This window comes from Silurus meridionalis, chromosome 1 (genome assembly GCF_014805685.1).
Source record: "Silurus meridionalis isolate SWU-2019-XX chromosome 1, ASM1480568v1, whole genome shotgun sequence".
Classification (NCBI taxonomy): domain Eukaryota; kingdom Metazoa; phylum Chordata; class Actinopteri; order Siluriformes; family Siluridae; genus Silurus; species Silurus meridionalis.
In genome coordinates, this window is record NC_060884.1 from 9,994,286 (window position 1) to 10,018,886 (window position 24,601).

General features: G+C 37.0%; 1 protein-coding gene and 1 non-coding gene across 2 annotated transcripts; one reads left to right on the forward strand and one right to left on the reverse strand.

The window, feature by feature from the left end:
* Positions 1-4,803: 4,803 nt before the first annotated feature.
* tomm34 (translocase of outer mitochondrial membrane 34) lies at positions 4,804-23,154 on the reverse strand. Its single transcript, XM_046855121.1, has 7 exons — positions 22,468-23,154; positions 20,748-20,847; positions 15,693-15,845; positions 13,104-13,258; positions 12,794-12,935; positions 11,653-11,779; positions 4,804-5,514 (listed from the first exon to the last, which is right to left on the reverse strand). The coding sequence occupies exons 1-7, from the start codon at positions 22,595-22,597 to the stop codon at positions 5,413-5,415; spliced, it is 909 nt and encodes a 302-aa protein (XP_046711077.1). The 5' UTR covers positions 22,598-23,154; the 3' UTR covers positions 4,804-5,412.
* Positions 9,261-9,332, forward strand: trnag-ccc. Its single transcript has one exon. It is a non-coding gene; the product is annotated as a tRNA-Gly (tRNA).
* Positions 23,155-24,601: the final 1,447 nt, after the last annotated feature.

Consider the following 24,601-nt stretch of genomic DNA (forward strand, 5'->3'; position numbering starts at 1 on the left):
TTATTGCTGCTAGATCAGCATATTTCTCCACCCTCATAAAAAATAACAAGCATAATCCTAGATTTATATTCAGCACGGTAGCAAAATTAACAGGAAATAAAAGCACTGCACTAACATGCACACCATCAATAGATAGATGATTTCATGAACTTTTTTAATAATAAAGTTGAAAACATCAGGCAAGAAATCCAGACGATTCATATAAATCCAAACTATTTTATAAATAACCCTGTAGACAGCAGTGTAATTATAACAGACAATCAATTACAAAGCTTTACTCCTATTCATATATTTATTTAATTTATTTCCTCATCAAAATCATCAACCTGCATTCTCGATCCCTTGCCTACAAGTTTCCTCAAACAGATAATTACAGAGGTAATTGAACCTGTTTTAAAAATAAACTCTTCCATTAGCACTGGTTATGTACCAAAATCCTTCAAACTGGCAGTTATCCACCCCCTAATTAAGAAACCTGAACTTGACCCATGTCAGCTGTCCAACTACAGGCCAATATCAAATCTCCCCTTATATCCAAAATTTTAGAAAATGTTGTAGCACAGCAGTTATGCTCACATCTACTTATGAATAACATTTTTTAAATGTATCAGTCAGGATTTAGGCCTCATCAAAGCACATAGCTCTAATGACCTGTTATTGGCCTCTGATCAGGGTTTTGTCTCTTTACTTGTTTTGCTCGACCTTAATGCAGCTTTTGACAAGTCTAGCTTGCTAGACTTGAGAATGTTGTTGGAATAAAGGGAAAAGCTCTCTCTTGGCTTAGGTCTTATTTGACTGATCACTATCAGTTTGTTGATGTAAATGATGAGTTCTCCACACTTTCTGAGGTAAAGTTTGGTGTTCCGCAAGGATCTGTTTTAGGCCCACTGCTTTTCTCTTTATATGCTGCCTCTGGTTGAAATTATACATAAACATGGTATTTGTTTAAATTGCAATGCTAATGATACACAGCTGTATATTTCAGCAAAGTCAGCTGATCTCTCATCTGGCTTTGCTGAAATATACAGCTGTGTATCATCAGCATTGCAATGGATGCTGATGCTGGACCACATGCATCTAGAAGCAAACGTTCCAATTACGTAGCATCTCTGGATGGTGTTTCCGTTTCAGCGTGTACAGTAGTCAAAGACATTGGTGTAATTATTCACCCTAGTCTTTCCTTTGAGGCTCACTTGAATAATATTACCAGGATCGCCTTCTTTCACCTTAGAAATATTGCTAAAATTAGAAATATGATGTCATTACAGGATGCAGAAAAACTAGTTCATGTTTATGTTACATCTAGATTAGACTACTGTAATGCTTTACTGTCTGGGTGTTCGAGTAAGTGCATAAATAAGCTTCAGTTAGTTCAGAATGCAGCAGCAAGATTCTTTACCAGATCTAGAAAATATGACCACATCACTCCTGTTTTAATCAGTCTACACTGGCTCCCAATCAAATCTCACATTGATTATAAAATACTACTACTGACGTATAAAACACTTAACGGTCTCGCACCACCGTATCTGAGTGAACTTCTGTACCAGTATGATCCTCCACGCCTACTTAGATCAAAAGGTGCAGGCTATTTGTTGGTACCTCAAATAATGAAGACTACAGCAGGGGGTAGATCTTTCACTTATAAAGCCCCACAGTTATGGAACAACCTTCCAATCAGTGTTCAGGACTCAGACACAGTCTCAGTGTTCAAGTGGAGGTTGAAAACGTATTTATTTAGTCAAGCCTTTTATCAGTAGTTTTTTCTTAAGTAAAGGAGCAAATCTGGAGGGATCTTGTATATAGAGTGTTTGATTAACTGGGATATTTGTATGCTGTCACTGCACAGTGACATTAACATTTATACAACAATAAGGACCCATAATAATCCATATCCTTCTCTTCCTGTCACCGCTTTTCCCTCCCTCTCTCTCTCTCTCTCTCTCTATCTCTCTCTCGGTCGAGTTAAACATGCTCCTGAGGTTCCAGTGACCACTGTTCCTGCCCCTCTTCCCTCCGCGGATCTTCCCACTCTGTCCAGGCCTGCCTCTGGATAGTGTTCTCTTCGACTGGAGGCCACTCTGTGCAGCTTGGGACAGTTTCTCCTTTATGCCTTGGGTGGTTCCATGAAATTCCAAAGTAAGAACGGGAACTTTGAGGATGGATTTGGACTGTAGTTAATGTCAACAGTCTGCTACATTGACTTATGACAACAGTTTGCTTCACTGTACCGCGCAACATTGAATATCTGCAATAAATAGACATTCAGTGCAACCCAGATTAGGATGGGTTCCCTGTTGAGTCTGGCTTCTCTCAAGGTTTCTTCCTTATGCCATCTCGGGGCGTTCATACTTGCCACAGTCGCCACCGGCTTGCTCATCAGGGACAAACTTACACTTATAAAGAACATATACAGTTTTTATCACCACATTATCTGTGTAAAGCTGCTTTGAGACAATGTTTATTGTTAAAAGCACTATACAAATAAAACATTTATTGAATTTAATTGAATTATTTCCATCCTTTAAACATTCACTCCCTCGATATATGGAATTATCAGGATTTTCCTCTGTTAAGAGAAATTCTTGAAGCTGGACATTAAATGTGAAAGAAGAACATAGAGCTAGTTAGCAATGTATTGATATAGAGATAGATTGTGATATACAGGTGCATCATAATAAATTTGAATATCCTTAAAAAGTTGTTTTATTTTAGTTAATCAATAGAAAAAGTGAAACTTGTATATTATATGGATTCATCACACACAGACTGATATATTTCAAGTGTTTCATTTTATTTATTTATTTTTTGGTGATTTTGGCTCACATTTAACAAAAACGCACCAATTAACTTTCTCAAATAATTTAAATACTTCATAAGAGCAATCAAAAAAACATTTTAGTGAATTGTTGGCCTTTTGGAAAGTATGTTTATTTACTGTTTATGTACTCAATACTTGGTAGGGGCTCCTTTTGCTTTAATTACTGCCTTAATTTGGTGTGGCATGGAGGTGATCAGTTTGTAGCATTGCTGAGGTGGTATGGAAGCCCAGGTTTCTTTGACAGTGGCCTTCAGCTCATTTTTTAATCTCTTGTTTTTCATTTTCCTCTTGACAATACCACAAATTCTCTATGGTGTTCAGGTCTGGTGAGTTTGCTGGCCAGTCAAGCGCACCAACACCATGGATATTTAACCAACATTTAGTGCTTTTGGCAGTGTGGGCAGGTGCCAAATCCTGCTGGAAAATTAAATCAGCATCTCCATAAAGCTGGTCAGCAGAGAGAAGCATGAAGTGCTCTAAAACCTCCTGGTAGACAGCTGTGTTGACCTTGGACTTGATAAAACACAGTGGACCAACACCAGCAGATGACACGACTCCCCAAAACACCACTGACTGTGCAAACTTTACACTGGACCTTTAGCAACTTGAATTCTGTGCCTTTCCTCTTCTTCCAGATTCTAGGACCTTGATTTCCAAATTAAATGCTAAATGTTCTTTCCTTTGATCTGAAAAGACGACTTTGGCCAACTGAGCAACAGTCCAGTCCTTTTTGTCCTTTGCCCAGGTAAGACACCTCAGACGTTGTCTCTGGTTTAGAAGTGGCTTGACAAGGAACGCGTCAGTTGTAGCCCATGGATACGTCTGTGTGTGGTGGCTCTTGAAGCACTGACTCCAGCTGCAGTTTACTCTTTGTGAATCTCCCCAAATTCTTGAATGGGCTTCATTTCACCTTTTTGTGTCTTACCCTCCATGTGCAGGGTGTCAATGATCATCTTCTGGACAACTGCCAAGTCAGCAGTCTTCCCCCATGATTATGTAGCCTCAACCAGATGGACACCATTGAAAGGCTCAGAAAACCATTGCAGGTGTTTGGATTTAATGAGCTGATTATAGTGTGACACCACAAGTCCAACTTTTTCACAATATTCTAATTTTCTGAGATACTGAATTTTGGGTTTTCAACAGCTGTAGGCCATAATAGAAAGAAATAGACACTTGAAATATATCAGTCTGTGTGTAATGAATCTATATAATATACAAGTTACACTTTCTGTATTGAATTACTAAAATAAATAAACTTTTTAATGATATTCTAATTTATTGAGTTGCACCTATATATAGATATAGATCAGTTCTCGCTACTGACCACTGGATGAGCACACCAAGGCAAAATGTCTGAAGCACAAGACAGAGGAGAATCACTGAGTGCTATTAAAGCAACATTTCATTATAAAAGAAAGAAATATACAACACAAAACCATGGCCTTTTTATATATGGTTTCAGTTTATGTTCTGAAGTTCCTTGTTCATGTCTGTGTTGAACATTTACACAAAAAGTCACAAATAAAACGAAAGGTTTATCTTCCATTTCTTTTTTTATTTATATTCAAATGGGAAGCAAGTGAAACAAACAAACAAAAAAAAAAAGCAGAGTAGCAAGAAGCAGCAGTCAGTGCATTGAAAATAAAAGTACTTATAAATTTTACCGCTTTTGCAGGAGGAAGAAAATAAAAATTTTGCAGGAGCAGGACTGAAATATCTGTCCCTTGCAGGTCTCTGGTGGAAGGGCCACTTCTCAGTGCTCAAACCAGATGATGCACCACGTCGGTTTGTATGCCCGTCGTCCCAGAAGGGGGTGTCATTTTTCATACATTTTTATATTTATATATTTATTTATTATTTTAAAAAAGCACAGCCTAAATTTAACCCTATATTTCTATTCCAGTTCAATAGTTGATATCAACACACATTTCATACAGCCAGGTACATCACTAATAAATTTGGAGGACATGGTGGCAATATACTGTAAATCTATTTATTTAAAAACAAAGCAGGCCTTTGGCTTCATTTTATGAACTGTAAGCAATAACTGTACTTATCACAAACACACACTGTATTGTCAGTTAGCCAATTATTAAAATGTATAGGTTGTTTTTGACCACAACCATCAAGTTAATGTCGGCAGTAAAATGCTTAATTGGAGTGTTTTACATGTTATTGTAAATCTTAATCTAACCAAATGCAAAAATGAAGTATATATGCACTGCATGCTTGTCCAAAACATTTCAAAGTTAATGTATCTGAATTCTGATAACTGTACAAACCCCTGCACTGTAATTAAAAGTATACATTAATTGCATAACAAACCCTTACACTCCACTCCTCACTATTTTGTACAATTAACAAGAATAGACTGAATAAGACCATTGTAAACCGCTAAGTTAAACAATAGAAACGTGATTCAACACATTTAAGCAGGAAATTAGATTACTTTATAACAACTTTATATCTAAAACATCCATCTTTAAATAACAAGTCTGAATGTGTCAAAGAAGTGGTGCAGATCTGAGAATTAGGTTAACTTGAGGCACTGAACAAACCGCACTACACACAAAAAAATTATTAAAAAGTTATTTCATCCTCAGTACTTCTTGAAGGAATTTCTGTGCAGCAGTGTTGTTCGGCTCTATTTTGAGCAAGCTATTGAGATCCTCCACACAATTTGTCTTGTTCTGTAGAAGAGATAAAGTTCCAAAATAGTTATTACAGTTACATGGGGACAAAAAGGTACAATTCTATGTCAAGTTCATCATTGTATCGCAGTCAGCATAAAATTACACTGCAGTGGCAGTCCAAATATTAGATTTTGTATTATAGGAGTTCAGGAGTTTATCAAAACAATAGAAGTTTTCACTGGTGATTATCCCATTGCCAAAGGTATTTCAAGTCAAGTCAAGTCAAGAGGCTTTTATTGTCATTTCTACTATACACAGTGGTACACAGTACACAGTAAAAACGAGACAACGTTTCTCCAGAACCCTGGTGCTACACTAAACAACAACAAACAAAACAACATAGAGCTACAACACAAGCTACATAAAGTGCATCGAGTGCAACCGAGTGCAAACAGTGCAGACAGACAGTGCAGACAGACGACACAAGACAAGACACAAAACCCTATATAGCGCCGACCAGTAAACCTACTGTATACTAGATTATACAGTACTGTACAAGAAAACTGTAAAAACTATACAAAATAAAAAACTATATCCCAGAAGTGACTATAAACAGACTGACCCCATCGTAAGTCAAAGATGGTACAATGACTGACAGTCTTTCCTGCTTCATACCGATTTCAAGTTTTAATTTTTCTGCTCTAAACTGATTGTTCCAAGAGCACATCACTAAAATTGCTGATTGTGTGTATTTTTTCTGTTTCAAATGGTTTCAGACAACTTTACTTCTTTGACCACTATCGAGCGTCAGAAATTTCGCAGGGCGAGAGATTGTCATATCAATTATAAATTTTTTATATTATATATATATATCACATATATATATATATATATATATATATACACACACACACACACACACACACACACACACTATATGTGTGTGTGTGTGTGTGTATATATATAAAAATGTTCACTTGACACTTCACAAAGTGTCAAAACATGCAAAAAAATATATACAGACATGTCAATGTCCTAGGGGGTTGCCAAAAAGCATCGAGATAAACGAAAGCAACCGATGATCGAGAAAAACGAAAATCAATATGGCGGCAATATATTATTCTTGAAATTTCTTTATGTACATGATGTGCGTTAATAAATGAGAATGTGCACGCATGTGTTTTTGGAGGGTTTTTTTCTTTTACACAACAGCGTTGCCGCGATTTGTTTGATGAAGGCATGCTATAAAAATGTACATACATGTTTGTTAACTGTCAGGAATCCACCTGCCACGCCCCCTTCGGCATGGCAGGTGCTTTCTCGGCTGCTTTCTCTGAAGCTCCCGGCTTCAATCGCGCACATATGGTGCTCGTTTATCATCATCACCAGCTCCTATTTAAACTTCCACACTCTCACTGTCCGTTATTGTTGGTATATGTTGGTTCACGGCGGTCGTTGTTATCGCTCATGCGTATCCCGGTACGTGCGTACCAAGCGCCGCGCCGCACTCTTACCAAGCGCTTTCTCCTCCCGTTCATTGCATAACATTTAACAACAAAAGGCATATGTGCACTAACTAACACCTGTAGCATCTGTAAGGCTTGATTTTGCCGCCACTTTCGCGAGTCTTTCTGCGGCTGCACAGTGCTGATCGAGATAACTGACGTTAAATGGCAAATTTAGTGGGTTCCACTGTGTGTGTGTGTGAGTATGTATTGTAATAATAATAACAAAAATCCTGTATTCAACCACATGTGTGCCTATTGCAACAAAGTCTCAAGCACACATGGGCTGGAGTGGAAGAGCTTAAAGGGCTTGAATAGAGGTTCGATTTTATAGCAATTTTCAATTTAAGACTCGACTTGCTGAAAGAGGCCACTGCCATTCAGGAACACCACTGTTATTAAATGGTGTATTAGTATGAAAAGGTTTGTTTTGCCAAATTAATATCCAAATAACTGCCATGACCCATGGTTTCGCAGCAGAGCCTTCTTTACAAAGAAGCCATCCTGGTTCCATCTCTGGAGTCATGGTTTGTCTTTCCTTAGATCAGGGGTCACCAACATGGTGCCCATGGGTACCAGGTTGCCTGCAAGGACCACATGACTAAAAATAGCTCATCATAGCACCACTTACAAGTGAACTGTATCTGTATCTACTTTTTTTTGTTGCTATTCTTTTTTAAATCACACTTGCCTTGGTGTAAATTTGGAAATGGCGATATTAAAAAAAAAATTCATATTAGAGTAAAGCTAGCTGGTCTCCACAGCAACGGTTGCAGATAGCGGGCGCAGTGTAGGTGAGGAGATTTTTTTACCCCCGAAAACGTAGCAGAAAAAAGAAAACAATTTTTTACAGTAATGGGAGGAAGAGTTCCTTTTTACCACTGTGAAAGATTCCTGTGTGTGTTTGAATTGTGGGGCGACTGTGGCGATGGCAAAGCGGCACAATGTTGAAAAACATTTTAGAATGTGTCACGCAAGCTACCATGCTAACTACCCGTCAGGCAGCGCACTATGAACGGAAAAAGCCTGCGAGTTAAAGGCAGGTTTGTGCAAACAGCAGTCTTTTTTCACGAGACCGGTGAAAACCTCCCAAAAAGCAACCAAAGCCTCATTTACAGCTACACATTTCTTAATTAAGAAAAAGAAGGCATTTTCAGAAGGAGGTTTTCAAAGAAGCAATGATCATTGCAAAAACTGTGCTTAAAGACGAGAAATTTGGAACGGATGTAATCTCCACTCTCTCATATGTCCAACTGGGAGCAACTACAATGGTAAGAAGAGTGTCGGCTATGTCCAGGAACTTGGCCGATCAGCTGGACTGGGATCTGGCGAAGTGCAGGTGGTTCAGCATCCAGTGTGACGGGTCTGTGGACAGCAGCAGTATTGCAGCAGCAGCTGATTATCAGCTGAGTATCAGCAGCAACTGATTGTCTTTATCCGGACAGTGTTTGATGATTTTCCCACAAAAGAAGAACATCTGAAACTACTGCCCCTAAAGACAACTACGAGGGGAGTTAACATCTATAACGCGGAAAAGGAGTTTTTCACTGAGAAAAAAGTGCCGCTGGAGAAGCTGGTATCAGTGACTACCGACGGGGCTCCTGCTATGATTGGCCGACATACAGGATTCATCGCTCACTGCATCATTCACCAGCAGGCGTTATGTGCAAAGGTGATCGGGCTTTGGGCACGTCATGACTCCCGTTGCAATCATAAACAGCATCCTCTCCAGAGCTAAACAGCACAGAACATTCAAGGTGCTATTGGAGGAGCTGTTAGCTGAATATGGTGACCTGCTACTACACACGGAAATCCGACGGTTCAGCGGGGGCCGAATTGTGCCTCGTTTTTTGTCACTTTTGAGTGAGATCAAAGAGTTCATGCAATTCAAAGGCGAAGACACCTTGCTGCTGGAGGACACCGAGTGGACATTTAACCTTGCATTTGTAACAGACATTACTGGGAAACCAAACCATTTGAACTTTGAGCTGCAAGGCAGAAATGAGACATGAGTTGCTGATATTAAAAAGTGCTTTAAATGCATTTAAAGCCAAGATGTGCACTTTTTAGAAAAAAGGTGTTGCACTTTCGCTCTGTGCAGATGCTGCTGTAGATTTGGTGAAATTTCAGAAAATCTGAAAGCTGATTTTTGCATGTTACATAATTGGTAATACCCCGCTTATCGACCGGCTCGGACATCGACATTTTCGCTTAGTGTAGTGGAGCTTTTTTTTTTTTTACTTTTACTGTAATGCATTTTATTTATACTTTTTACTGTATTATTCTCAGAATTTAGGTCCCCTGGTGGTCTAGTGGTTAAGACGCAGCGCTCCCACCGCTGCGACCCGGGTTCGATTCCCGGTCAGGGTACCATCCCCAGCCGCTCTCAGTGCCGGTCCCAAGCCCGGATAAATTGGAGAGGGTTGCGTTAGGAAGGGCATCCAGCGTAAAACATGTGCCAAATCAAACGTGCGGAGGATCCGCTGTGGCGACCCCTAACGGGAGAAGTCGAAAGAAAGAAAGAAACTGTATTATTCTCAGAAATCCACCCGCCACGGCCCCTTTGGCGGCTGTCAAAACCTCCGCTTTCCCTGAAGCCCCCGGCTTTAACAATGCACACCTGGGGCTTATTATTCACTCATCCCCAGCTCCTATATAAACCCCTCATTCATCCACACTCCCTGTCGGTTATTGTTGGTATGTGAAGGTGTTTACCTTCTCTCTCGTTTGTCGGGATTCTATGGACTGTCGTGTGTGTTTTTGTGTTAAACTCTCCCTGTTTTCGTTAAACCAAAGCGAACTGTGCTTTGCCTCCGCTCATTACACTGCATAACAATTATATACAGTATTATTTATGTACCTGTATTAATACTGCAGGGCAAAAAATGTTAATAAATGGGTATCGGTGGAGGTCGGGAACGGATTAATTGGTTTTTCATTATTTCTTATGGGATAATTACATTCGATCTTCGACCTTTTGACCAGTTTTAAGGAACGGATTAAAGTCGAAAAGCGGGGTACCACTGTATGTACAAACATGATGCAACTTGGTGCATGATTTGAAATTGTAAGTGGCTAGTTAAAATGTTGTAGTGAATCATTTGAAAATGTAAATACTTGCAGAGATTTATAGAAAATGTTTTGCATATTGTTATATTTTTCTTACCTTGTTAAATTGTTGATAATTATTGTGAGAAATCATTAACATTATTAGTGTCTTCACATAGATGAATATTATTAATTATAACATAATTAAAGGTAAATTGAGCAAATTTGTTATTTCAGAACTGTGTATCAAACTGGTAGCCCCGAACATTAATCGGTACCCAAGAAGTAGCTATCAGTTGAAAAAAGGTTGTTGACCCCTGCCTTAGTCTATTTTTGCCCCATTATAACTGCATATCGGGAACATCCCACAAGCTCTGCTGTTTTGGAGACGCTCTGACCTAGTTGACAACCAATCACAACTCTTCTAGCACTGCTCGTCTGGTCCCACCTTCTCTCAGGGGAAGTGGTAAGTATACATCAAAACTCCTCTCTGTTCTGGCACCGAGTTGGTGAAATAAACTTCCCCTAGATGTCCAAACAGCTGAGTCACTTGCTGTGTGAACAGGTGAAGACCTACCTCGTCCTGAACCACTTAAACTAGCACTTTATTTTTTGCTTGTCTTGACTTTGTTTAATAAAAAACGAAACAATAAAACGCATACACTAAAAACCACATACACATTATGCACATGATCTCTTGCATGAGACATGAACTTTATTCGAATCAAAAAGCTGAAAAAAACTTCCACATAACATTTATTCACAGCGTTCTCACTTTACTCGGATATAAATAATAAATAAACCGCCACTGAAAAATAACTTAATACTAAACATTTGTTTTACTGATGCGCCAAGTTTGAAATCAAGAACCAAAATCCGCCATGATGCGCACAACCGGCAATTAAAACCGTACGTGTGGAAACATAGCAAAAGTTTCGTGTTGGTGTTTTGATGATTTACGCAATTTAAAACTCTATAATTACTTTTAAACATTTACAAGAGCAATTTTACAAGCTGCCCCGTCATCTGAAAAAGTAAAAACGTAAAAAGTCTGTTTGAGCAACTGGCTCAGTGCAAAGAAAGAGAAGTAATGGGAACCTGTGGTTTTTCTATGTTCTGTTTTGTTTAATAGACATGAACAAGTTCTTTGAAAAACATGTCTAGCATCTTTGACACAGGTTTGTGTTCTTTATGCTTTTTGTTTAGGGTGGTTTCAGTAATAATAAGCATTTGCATAAAGCATGCATATTTGTCAATAGCCATGTTGATTAAAGTATTTATCTAAAAAGTATACATTTAAGTTACATTTAGAAAAGATAAAAATCACGAGTTAACTCATGACAATCATGCGATTAAATATTTGAAATGAGTGACAGCCCATATTATATATAATACTGTAAATGTAAATTTGACTGATGTCAAAGTTGCTGAGTTACTTATGCTTGCTTATTTATTCTGCTTAAGACACATCAACTTTGAGAACTGGCTGGTTTAAATGTTATGGCTGATCAGCATTAACATACATGCACTGAGCACTATATTAGGTACTACTTGCAATTATCTAAATCAGCATATTTGGGAAGCAGTGCATAAAAGTTTTGAGTATTTTTCAAGTCTGTCATCGTGGCTTTTTGTTACTCACCTTGAGCTCCTTGTATGCTTGGGCACGTCTGTACAGGGCTTTAATGTTGGCCGGGTCCAGTTGAAGAGCCTCTTCACAATCCTTCACTGCTTCCTTGTACATTTGTAGTGACAGAAAGCACAGAGCCCTTAGAACACAGAAAGAACAGCGTAAATTAAAGTTAAGGTTTCACAAATTCATTACACCCAGTTTACATATTGGTTTCTATATAAGGCCTTAGGAGCCATGTTTAACTGGACTTCCACAAAATTGGTAGAAACGCCAACAAATAGGAGTAAATTAATTGGATTAGAAATTTTGTTTTAGTTGTAGTGTGATCTAAAAAATAAAAAATAAAAAAACAGGAATAAAAACACCTCTAAATGTAAATGGAAATACAGATCCTAAATCTTCTGGGTGCTGTGCTGTTGGATAATGTGAATAAAAATAATCAAAGTATACAGTTTACAGAAATAAAGAAGAAGAAAAAAAAAAAAAAAAGCCACATGCTGATCAGTGAAAATTATGAAGTGATGTAGGATAGAGAGCTATTTATTTAATATTTTATTTTATTTAAGTATTCAATCACTTGATTAAGCTATTTTAATAAAGATGGGTATAGAAGAGGTATAGTAAGGCACAATGCATGATTAACATACATTTAAAAATATATATATTTTGTACTGATCTACATCATTTTCAGTTTGTATCATTACTCAAGGGAGAATGTGTTGTGTTAAAGAACCAAGAGCAGATCTCATTTTGCATTATGTATAACTCATGCATAATTCTGTTGTCTGGGCCTTACAAATGTAAAAAAAAAAAAAAAAAAAAAAAAGGTAAATCAATTTAATACACACAGTGCTTATACATAATCTACAACCCTTTTTTATTCATTTTATTTAATTATATGCTAGATAGTTCAAGCAGGCCTCGCAACATACATAAGCTTAGAAAATATGCAAAATGGAAAGTCCCTACATGCAAACCTGTAGGATAATCTTGACTGAGATTTGAACAGTTTTAGTTTCACTTTACATAATCAGAAAAGGTGTAAATGACAGTTTAGAATAAAATAAAAGTTTTATCTATTCCAAAAAAAAAGTGTTTTTCCTTCAGTAGGCCTGTTTTGTCTCAAGTAATAAATACTCAGAGATTTTACCTGTTTGTGTAGGTTGTGACCTCACTGGGGTCTTGGCTCAAAGACTGGGTGTATTTCTCCACTGCCTTCTTGTGTTGTCCCTTTTTCACAAATGCATTCCCTTCCTCCTTTAGCAGTTTGGCCTTTTTCATATCACCACCTACTGGAAGTTAATTGAGTTAAGATCGATCATTAAAGAAAGCTAAACTTAGCCTCTATATTAAAACACAAAAAACAAAACAAAAAAAACAGGAATGTAGATGTAGATAATCTAAATGAGATTTAATTAAAAGATATTACCACTGAAAGTCAGAATAGACTTAGTTTTTACCTTGTTTACTTCCGTTTATTCTGCTCTGCTGAGCAGTCACAGTTGAGTTTGCAGTTTGCAAGAATTTCTCTTTCACTGGCATGGGAACAGTCGGGATAGGAGGAAGCTTTTCTCGCCAAGATGGTCCATCTATTTCCGTCAATGCCTTAGTCATTCTAAAGATAAATGAAATTGATTTCATTTGATAAAGCCTGTTTTAATGCTTTCTGTTCAGTGGTAATTGATCATATCTGTATAACTAACAATTTTGCTCAGCTATGCATTTTATACCAATGTTGCTTGTGTGTAAATACTGTTTATTGATGTTTTGAATTCAACGGATTTTGTTGTAGCTTGAACATTACTGGAACCCTTCCTTGCATTTGCAATTTGTGTATACATTTGCTTAACAGCTAGGTGAAGGAAAAAGATTAAGTGAGGGCAAAAAAGCTTTAGCAATATGATTTAAGGTATCAGTTAACAATTAAATTATTTCAGGACATCGGTCAGGTCAAAGACAAACAAACGCAAACAAATCTATGCATGTTCTGATGTTTGTTTATTATGCAACTGATGAGTTGATGTGAATTGAGCATCTGTGCTGAACAACTAAATCCAATCCATGGAGGACTCACTTTATAACAACTTGCAGTCCACCATGTTAGCAGCAGATCCTTTCTAGTATGTGCTGTATGTCATTACACATGCAGTTTGTTTGAGCAGGTGTGAGGACAGCAATCACACATGATCTTAGACCAGTCAGTGAGAAAGCTTTAACCCTCAACTGACCAAAATAGAAAAAAAAATTACCAATATTCTGGGTTCCAAACAGGTGCAAGCTGTTAAACTGCCCTCAAGCACAAAGCAAGACAAAGACTAATCTGTTTTGCCAAACAACATAGAAAATCACTTATTATGAACACACCAATGTTTGTTGACATTTTAGCTTTTTAATTATGCACAGGGTAAAACAATCCAAACCAAAAGACTGGCCCTGGCAAGCAGCAGCAAATATCATGTATTAATAGGGATGGGTATCCTATACATTTTATTGATGCTGTGCACTATCCAACGCTAGTGGATTTTGGCGATACTGATAGCTAGTTCGGATCATACTTGCCGATAACTGATTAATCAATAGATTTTCAAATGGATACTGGATTAAAAAAAAAAAAAAATGTAAATTAGCACTGAACTTGAATAAAAATGAGAAAGAAAAAAATTCACACCACCGAATCACGAAAATGTGCAAAACGAAATAAAAATTATTATATTAAGAAATATTTTAAGAAATATAATATCGCACTCTCTGAAGAGCACGCAATCACATGATTCACCTGTAGATGCCGCTCTCGTAATGTCAGTGGACCTTCTCAGCTGCTCCAACAACGGAAGCTACCCGAAAAAACTATATCGGTATGGATTTTTGCCAATAATTCCAGTAATTAACTATCAGAGCCTATAAATCAGCAAAATGATTGTATAATGAAATGTTGGTTTCATTTGAGGCAGGAGTATTATAGTAAGAGTCGAGACACGATGGAGACATAGTAAGACCAGTGCCTTGCTTGAGGTAGATGCCGTGTTTTGTTCATAAATGTTTTATTATATTACTAATGTCTCCATTATTCAATATCACAACTATTTATTCAATAATCTTCTGGAGTTATCGATATTAATTTGATAGTCATCTGACCCTGCAGAGCTCGACTTGGCCAGAGAATGTCTAGAATTAACTTTCCATCACTCTAGATGATGCAGCTCCTCTTAAAAACAAAGTGATCGAGGAGAAAAAATATGCACCATGGTATAATGTTCATATGAGCACCTTAAAACAGGCCACTCGGAAATTAGAAAGTAAATGGCGTCAAGCCAAATTGACAGTATTTTAAATAGCATTGTTTCACCATTACCACCGAAGTATACAGAGTATCGATAACCGTAGTGTTTGTCCTGAAGTTTCTCTCTAGTCTGGTATTGACCCAATTACTTACCGGTTAAAATAAAAAAAATACCGGTTCTCCATACCCATGCTTATTTATTAATGCACGAATTCCTGTATTCTCAGAAAAATAATAAAAATTTATAATTTGAGAATAATCATAATGTTATTAAATCATACATTTAATGTGTGTGTGGGATGCACTATATGGCCTAATCATACCCATATGCGATTTAGTCGCAAATTGCTATTTAAATTTATGCCATTTTGCCTACACCATTTTCAGAGGTGACTTTCAGAGTGACTTACAAAGTGCTTTGAGTCTCCATGAAGAAATTAATTCTGACACTGGTTCATTGGAACACAGACTAAAAATACCATCAATCTTAAACTTGGAAGAAAAAGAAGTTAGAAAGCTTATGCCTTAAATACCTTTGCATTTGAATCAAATAAGACATTTGCTCAATCCAAATGATGTATACATATTAGGTTGTACCCCCAGTGTTTACCAAACTGAAGTCACAAATGCCTCAACTTTCCTTGCTTTTAACAAAACCACACTTGTATACTGTCCAGAGTCCGTCACCAACTACATAAACATCCAAAGTGATTTTCCAATAAATAAATGCTAGTTACTTATGTCATCTTATGTCCATTACAAACCCTACCTGTTGGTTCCATCGTGAGCTGCAGGCAGGTTGCAGTCAATCTGTAAGACTGTTTTATAGTCTACATAAGCTTGTCTGTATCTCTCAATAGCTTCATAAGCAGTAGCACGGCGTAACAGTGATTTAATCCCAAATGGGACCAGCTCCAAAGATCTGTTATAACAAGAGGAAAAGTATGTTAATCAGTATGGGCTTGTACAATAACTTAATAATAAACCCCAATTCCAGAAAAGTTTGGAAGAAAAAAATAAATAAATAAAACGAAAAATAAAAACAATGCAATGATTTACAAATCTCAAAACATTATTTTACTAAAAACTGTTTAAGCTGAGGAAATTTGATTTTAAAGAAAATATAAGGTCATTTTAAAAGCTGCAACATGTCTGGAAAAAAAATTGGGACAGGCCATCTTTACCACTGTGTATCATTCCGTCGTTTTCAAATAACAGCTTGTATACATCTGATATTGAAGAACAGTTGATGAGAGAGGATTATTGTCCCATTAATGTCTGATACAGAATTTTACCTGCTTAACAGACCTGGGTTTCATTGTTGTAGTTTCCATTTCATGATGCACCAAAAGTTTTCAGTTGGTGAAAGGTTCCACATCTGAACTAGTCTACTACAAAGCCATGCTGTTGTTATTGATGCAGTGTGTGATTTAGTATTTTCTTGCTGAAATATCCAAGGCCTTCCCCGAAAATGTCTATATGGTAGCATTTGTTGCTCTAAATCCTGTATATACCTTTTAAGATTGATGGTGTCTTTCCAGATGTAAAAGCATCCTATTCCATAGCCACTAATGCACCCCCATCAGAGATGCAGGCTTTTGAACTGAGCGCTGATAAGATGGGTGGTCCCTCTCTTCTTTAGTCTGGAGGATGCAGTCCATTCTAAAAAGAATTTCAAATTTTGATTCATCTGACCAATGAACATCTTTCTACTTTGCCTCAGTCCATTTTAAATGAGCTTTGACCCAGAGAAGATGGTGGCATTTCTGGATCATGTTTACATATGGCTTTTTCTCTGCATGATGAATCTTATTTCTGCATCTTGCCCACAAATGCAGATTAGCGTTCAAAGACAGGGATTACTGGAGGCCTTTCTGAGCTCATGCAGTGATCCCCATTACAGAATCACGCCTATTTCCTACCTGAATCATGCAGTGCCACCCAAAGATCACAGGCATCCAATATTGATTTTCACCCTTGAGCACAGAGATTTCTACATATCCTCAGAATCTTTTGATGATGAAATGTATCGTAGATGATGAATTTAATATTGAGGAATAGTATTTCAAAATGTTTCTGGTGAACCTCTGCCAATCTTTACTTCTGAGAGACTCTGCCTACCTAAAATACTTAAAATTACCCAAATCAAAATTACCTTATATTTTCTTTTTCCATGTGATGTTTTCTATTGTAAATAACAGTTTTGAGTAAAATATTGTAAATATTAAAAATCTTTTTATTTTTTTTAACTTTTTGAAAAATTGGTTGTATATTTTTGTTATTCTGAATACTAACATTTTACCAGAACCTAGACCAGCAACACACATAGAAAATGCGATTATTAGTTAACAGTGCCTATACAGATACACACATACAGGCCATTGTAATGTACCAATGCTCATTCATACCATTTCCCAATCACCTAGACATTATGAGAAATTTTAATATTTGGGTAGTAAATTTTTATCATCACACTCACCAGCCCACATCAACAAAGCACCTGTACCCCTGATCATTGATGCAATTATGCAATCAGGATATCATGTGCCAACAGAAGTGCATAAAATCATGCACTGACAGATCAAGATCTGCAATTAATTAGTATATCCAAAATAAGTGACTGCGACATATGAAAGCATCAGTTTATTTGAAGGAGGTGCTTCAGCAGGTGTTTTAGTGCGAGACTTCCTGTTAGGACAGGAGTGGCCAACCCGCGGCTCGTGAGCCGCATGCGGCTCTTTGGCTGGTTTCATGCGGCTCTTACGTTTATATCGAAGTTTGTGTTTTTTTAATGTGCGTGTTCGCTTCGCTTGAGTTCAATACGGTATTTTTAAGACTTAAATGATCTTGCCCCTACCCGTACCGGGAAATGCGCATTTGACGAAAATACCGTATTGAAATCAAGCGAAGTGAACATGCACATTAAAAAAAACACACAATGTTCATTGTTGAAAATGACTGGCCTGTGGTCTTAGAACTGTAGAAGTCAATTTCTGTCATTATGTTGGTGTGTGACATTTACAATAAATCTGGCTGAGCAGAGGTGTGTGTGCGCATGCATGTGTTAGAGGAAGGGATGGGTGATGGTTCATGTGTGCATGTGTGTATGATGTGGCTCTTTGCGGTAACACAGTAAAAAAATGTGGCTCTCGGTCTCTGACTGGTTGGCCACCCCTGTGTTAGGAGGTCATGGACAGCCAAGGCCTGCACCATGCTTTTGCTACATTTTTAAAAAAGGTAGAGATGGGTGGGAACGGCCTAGGCCTAGACTGAGACACCGGCGGTGACTATGTTAGGAGTTTATGTAGGAGCCAATGCAAGGACCATAATTACTTTTGACTAGGGCTGCAACAAGTAACCGTTAAAATCGATAATAAAATTTGTTGTCAACAAATGTCATTATCGATAAGTTGGGCTGCTCAAATTACGAGTTAGCGTGACGGTATTATAACACAGCTGTTTGCTAAATGGCGGAGAGAACAGGGTCAACCGGCAGCAGGAAAAAGTGTGCATCCCAGTCGTGGATGAAGGCGAAACTGTGAGCAAAAACTGTAGATCATCATGTGAAAATGGTATCATTTAAATGAAATGCTATTATGTAAAACTGTTCTATATATCGGCTATATATACAGTGAGAAAAATAAGTATTTGAACACCCTGCTATTTTGCAAATTCTCCCACTTAGAAATCGTGGAGGGGTCTGAAATTGTCATCGTAGGTGCATGTCCACTGTGAGAGACCTAATCTAAAAAAAAAAAAAAAAAATCCAGAAATTACAATATATGATTTTTAAACTACTTATTTGTATGATACAGCTGCAAATAAGTATTTGAACACCTGTCTATCAGCTAGAATTCTGACCCTCAAAAGACCTGTTAGTCTGCCTTTAAAATGTCCACCTCCACTACATTTATTATCCTAAATTAGATGCACCTGTTAGAGGTCGTTAGCTGCATAAAGACACCTGTCACACCATCCCTACTGTGAAGCATGGGGGTGGTAGCATCATGCTTTGGGGGTGTTTTTCTGCACATGGGACAGGGCGACTGCACTGTATTAAGGAGAGGATGACCGGGGCCATGTATTACGAGATTTTGGGGAACAACCTCCTTCCCTCAGTTATAGCATTGAAGATGGGTTGAGGCTGGGTCTTCTAACATGACAATGACCCGAAGCACACAGCCAGGATAACCAAGGAGTGGCTCTGTAAGAAGCATATCAAGGTTCTGGCGTGGCCAGTCTCCAGACCTAAACCCAATAGAGAATCTTTGGAGGGAGCTCAAACTCCGTGTTTCTCAGCGACAGGCCAGAAACCTGACTGATCTAGAGAAGATCTGTGTGGAGAAGTGGGCCAAAATCCCTCCTGCAGTGTGTGCAAACCTGGTGAAAAACTACAGGAAACATTTGACCTCTGTAATTGCAAACAAAGGCTACTGTACCAAATATTACCATTGACTTTCTCAGGTGTTCAAATACTTATTTGCAGCTGTATCATACAAATAAATAGTTTTAAAAAAAAAAAATCATACATTGTGATTTCTGGATTTTTTTTTTTTTTTTTTTTTAAGATTATGTCTCTCACAGTGGACATGCACCTACGATGACAATTTCATACCCCTCCATGATTTCTAAGTGGAAGAACTTGCAAAATAGCAGGGTGTTCAAATACTCATTTTCCTCACTGTATGTATGTATAAATTATATATATATTATATATATATATATATATGCTTTACCCGCGAGATCGAGTTGTTTTGTTATTTAATTCAGAAATCCTTTTGATATATTCAGTTTGTGCTGGTCTGACTTTAATTAAATAGTGTTTAAAAATGACTTTGTGTTTAAGTTATTTTTGTGTTTGTAGACCATAACGCATAAAGGGGATTTAATGGGAACATTAAAGAAGGTTCTTTAAAAAAGTAACTAAAAAAATTTACTTTTAACAGTAACGGATTACTTCTTGGTATAAGTAATTAACAAAGTAATTTAGTTACTTTTTGAATGAAGTAACTAGTAACTGTAACTAGTTACTATTTTTAAGTAACTAGCACAACACATACATATATATACACATATGCACACACACACACACACACACACACACACACACACACACACACACACACACACATATATATATATACACATACAAACACACACACACACACACACACACACACACACACACACACACACACACATATATATATATATGTCACATATAAATAAAAGAAATAGGCTTATACCTTCACTACTGAACAAAATGTTTGTATATTTTTTAACCAAAATTGTCAAAACAAATGTATTATTTTATAAATTTTTTTAAATCATGGTTGTTGAAATGTTGATTTACACCAATTGCTTTATCTGGCACACTCAAATGCTGTTTGTTTTTTACAAAAACAACTCAGCATGTGTGAATTTGTTAAAGGAGAAATCCCGTTTTTTTTTTTTTTTTTTTTTTTTTTTTTAAACACAAATACCCTGAATTACGGTTCTATATACACCGTAGTCATAAACAAAACATCGAATTACATTTCTTTTTGTTTATACGATTAATTGAAGAAGAAATATCATCTGATTAATTGACTATCAAAATAATTGTTAGTTGCAGTCCTACTTTTGACAACTGAATATATAAAAACAGATGGATGGGATTATCACAATTAACATTCAAATTAGACTACATCAATCGGCAGCTGAACTCAGGCCAGTATAGAATAGAGGGAAATCTTAAAAATTGCATTCAACCTTTCCTTCATCTACCTAATAAAACAATACTTCTGAACTTAGAGCCTGAATAACAAATTTCTAAAAGACTTACACTGAGCAGTCCTTAATGCATTCACTACAGTTTCCATCTTTCAGGTAACTGGCTGCTCGGTTTGAATATAAAATACCGAGGTCTTCCTGGTTCTTCTGACCTGAAAACAAAAACCACAATATTCTTGAGTAAAATAAGTGAAACTAGTTTACAAAAGGTGTGTGAGTGGTCATAAAGTGAAGATTTCAAAGCATTTGTAGAAATATTTCAGAAAGTGCCTTCAAAAATTGACATGTTTAAAACGTTCAGTAGGCAATCAAAGGCCAAGGAAAGACCAGGCTATGGAAGACTTTTATAAAGCTGTGGTAATCCGATAATAAATAAAATAAATAAAAGCGTTTTCCAACCTTGTGCCCTGTGTTTAGATTTATCTTTTTGCTTTTAGTACTCGAGAACTTAAAGTACAATTTAACTGAAGCTAAATTTTAGAATATAGTTTGTGCGTTCTCATCCCAAAGTAACAGAAACCTGTTAAACCTTTAAACAAAAGCTCATTATAAAAGCAGAAAAGGGAAAAAAAAAATGCAAAACCAGATTACCCCAATTAATTAAACATTGAACAAGTGTCCAGATTCCTCTAAAAAAAACATCCTTCTAATTGCTTTTTCGTGTCGCTCTTTTAAGGCTTGCATCTGGTGCAAACCTATAAACATTTATAATTTTTTAAAAAATAATTATATTCAAACAGCTGTAAATATTTTAGCCATCTGTCCAATATGCTTGCACAGAAGAGTGAATCACACAGAGTAAACACTTCAGTTGTTAAATACGCATTCAGATGGACCATCAGCTTGTTCAAACACAGACATCATTGTTCCGATATATACTTTATGTTTTTGTGCAAATATGAAGGACAATTTTTTTAAATCAAATTATAAGTACCAGACTGGGAGTACTTTCTGTTAAAGAAATGCCCTGTATGAGTACAAAAAGAATGACCTATAAGACTTGTCTAGTTGTCAGACTGAAGTTCGAAATACATACGTAAACACAGGGGCGCAATTAACAGTTTCAAGGGGGGTATGCAAGACAGAATTTTGGGCCCCCATATTTTATTTATTTATTTATTTATTTATTTATATATATATATATATACATATACACACACACACACACACAAACACACACACACACACACACAATGTTATATTATTAATAATATAAGTTAATAGTTTAATTTTATTTACAGGGAATTTATTTTATTTCACCAAAGTGTTATTATTTAAAATATATATATGTGTATGTACGATTAAAAAAAAAACTAATTGGAAAAATTTTAATTGATTGTGGGGCCCCCTAGCGTTCTCTTGGGCCCATATGCCTGGCATACTCTGCGCCCCCTAACGGCGCCCCTGCGTAAAGATCTAGTTTACTGCAGAAACTAATGGATTTTAATTTAACTTTTAACAGCAGGACAGGCTGAATCAAGGCAGAATAGCAGTTTGGAGAATTGGTGAAAAATATATTTCTGAACTATACGATCAATAATCCTGAATGCACCTGCAATGAAGAAGTCTTTAGATATTATTAAGTTGTGTTAATGCGAATGACTACATTCAGTTGATAGCGTTAAGTTCATGCGAGTATATACATGCCAGAAGATTATTAAAATACGATGAAATGCTAGTTTGACACTTTAGTCAGAGTAACATGAGAGTGAAGAATGCCTTGGCTCATCTTCAAATGAATAAGCAGCTAGCCAGGACCTCGTCTTCCTTACCCGATTTCTTCAACACCTCGATGGCTTGGCTGTAGAAAGAGATGGCATCTCCATACTGTCCGGTCTTAAAACTGTTGTTTCCAGCTTGTTTCAGTTCTGCCCAAGACTGTGACCGCCGCTTTTGAGGCATTTTATCACGTTAATACAGTTACTACAAACCTACTAACATTTACTTTTAGCTAGCTGCTTAGCCAAAGTCGTGCGTCGTTAGCTGCCTTCGGTCTGATCAATAAGAAACCGGGTTCAGTACAAAGTTAACAGGAACTAACTGTATAATAAGAACGGGTTCTTACTTTAGATATTGCTGGTTGGCGTGAAGTAAAATATTAGCGTTAAACCCAAAATGACTGACTTAAGTATTGCAACAAAAAACAAACAGACGCCGGGTTAAACACCTAAACGTGCAGCTAGCTAAGCGGCTACATTAACTAATGGAGAGACGAGCGGCTTGCCTGGCGTCCTTTAAAGCACTACGCATGCGTGAACAGGGACGTAAAATGGTAGCGCTAATCTAACTCTAATCTGCACGATAATAGATATAATCTCGTAGGAACTCAATTAATATGAGTGATGTTGATCTCGCTTGCCTATTCCTCTTCGAATGTATAGTTGGTGCACGGCGTTACAGAAAGCCAGGCTCTGGTCCCGTTTAACGGCGGGGTAACGGCTCTAAGCGTTTCACGTTTCAGTTTCAATTCCACTCAGTTCGCTCCCAGGCTGCTATTTAAAGCTATAGCTCGAATGCCAAATGAGGAATCTCGAGAATGGGACCCTTTTTGTATTCAGTTCAATTTGGTTTTATTTATATAGGGTTTTTAATAGTGGACAGTTGTTGCAAAGCAGCTTTACAGAGATAAATAGATAATAATATGTAGTTAGTGCATATAAATTAAACCACGTGACGATAGTGGCAAAGGAAAACTCCCCATTGTAGGAGGCAGAAACCCTGAGAGGCACAAAAGGCATTACAAAAAAAAAGGATAAAATGAAAAGCCAATATAATATATAGTCCTCACATAAATTATATCAGCTGCAAAAAAGGACAAAACATCCAATTATAGACCACAGTTTTCACTGTGAACATTTTGTCCATAGTTATGCATTATAAGGCAATGGCTTAATGCCTCCTGAGGCCCACAGCAGTCTTCTGTATGATGTCTTCAGGCCGAACATAATGAAAGACATTCAAGTCAAAGGGCCGGTTCTTATAACAATAGATCTATTTCACGCATCCAGGGTGCTTACACACCTGGACACCAGGGCAGAAGGGGAGGCCTTCTATTACTAAACATCACCCCATACATATAAAACTGGGAAACGTCTTATTTCCTCAGTGTTAACTTCGGGATGTCTAGTAGGTCTCTGATAGAGCCCTCAGTTATCATTCCAGACGCATTCGGCCTATTCATCATTCATGAGTGTAGTAAATATCTATATTATTTAATGTTTAAAAAATTTCCATCCATCTGCAAAATATCAGATCTACTTAGGCCACACATCAAAATATCGGTTTTCTCTTATCATCTATTTAAAAGATCACTAAACTGAAAAATAAATGTTTAACTTGCTAGATTTCGCATATAGTGTCAAAATACAAAAATAATAATACAAAGCTACCCCTTTCACCCCCAAATGATTTAAATGAAATCAAAAAACATAAAATGATTCATTTCTTATGATCAATACTCATACTCTGCTCATATGTAAGAGCATCAACACTTTAATCAGGTCAAGCAAATTATTAGTAACCCACCAACTAAACTGTTCTGTTAATTATTCATGTAAATAGTTTGTCTTGCTTTAGCTTGTCCGAGAGGTGAGCAAGAAAGAAAGCACTAACCTGTATGCAATGTAGCAGTGATCCAGTGTGCTGTCCAGTTGGACAAGTAAAAGTTGGTTTAATTGAAGAAGAAAAAAAAAAAAACTGGGATGATAATCAGCCATCATGATTTCCAATAAATTTTGTTCAGTAAGCTTTGTTTAAGCACTCTTCAGTGTGTAGCTAAAAAAATATCAAAATCAACATGCAAAAACACTCCAGAGCTTTCTGCCAATCTGTGTGGTTCAGCCTTTTAATATGATATGACATGCTGGGCTCTAGCATGGCTAAGCAGTTCCACCTTGCTGTAAAACA

Coding starts and splice junctions, on each gene's coding strand:
- tomm34 (XM_046855121.1), bottom strand. CDS start 22,597: ATGCCTCAAAAGCGGCGGTCACAGTCTTGGGCAGAACTGAAACAAGCT. Junction 11,780..12,793: donor GTCACAACCTACACAAACAG/GTAAAATCTCTG, acceptor CTGTGTTCTAAG/GGCTCTGTGCTTTCTGTCAC. Junction 5,515..11,652: donor AAGCATACAAGGAGCTCAAG/GTGAGTAACAAA, acceptor TCTCTTCTACAG/AACAAGACAAATTGTGTGGA.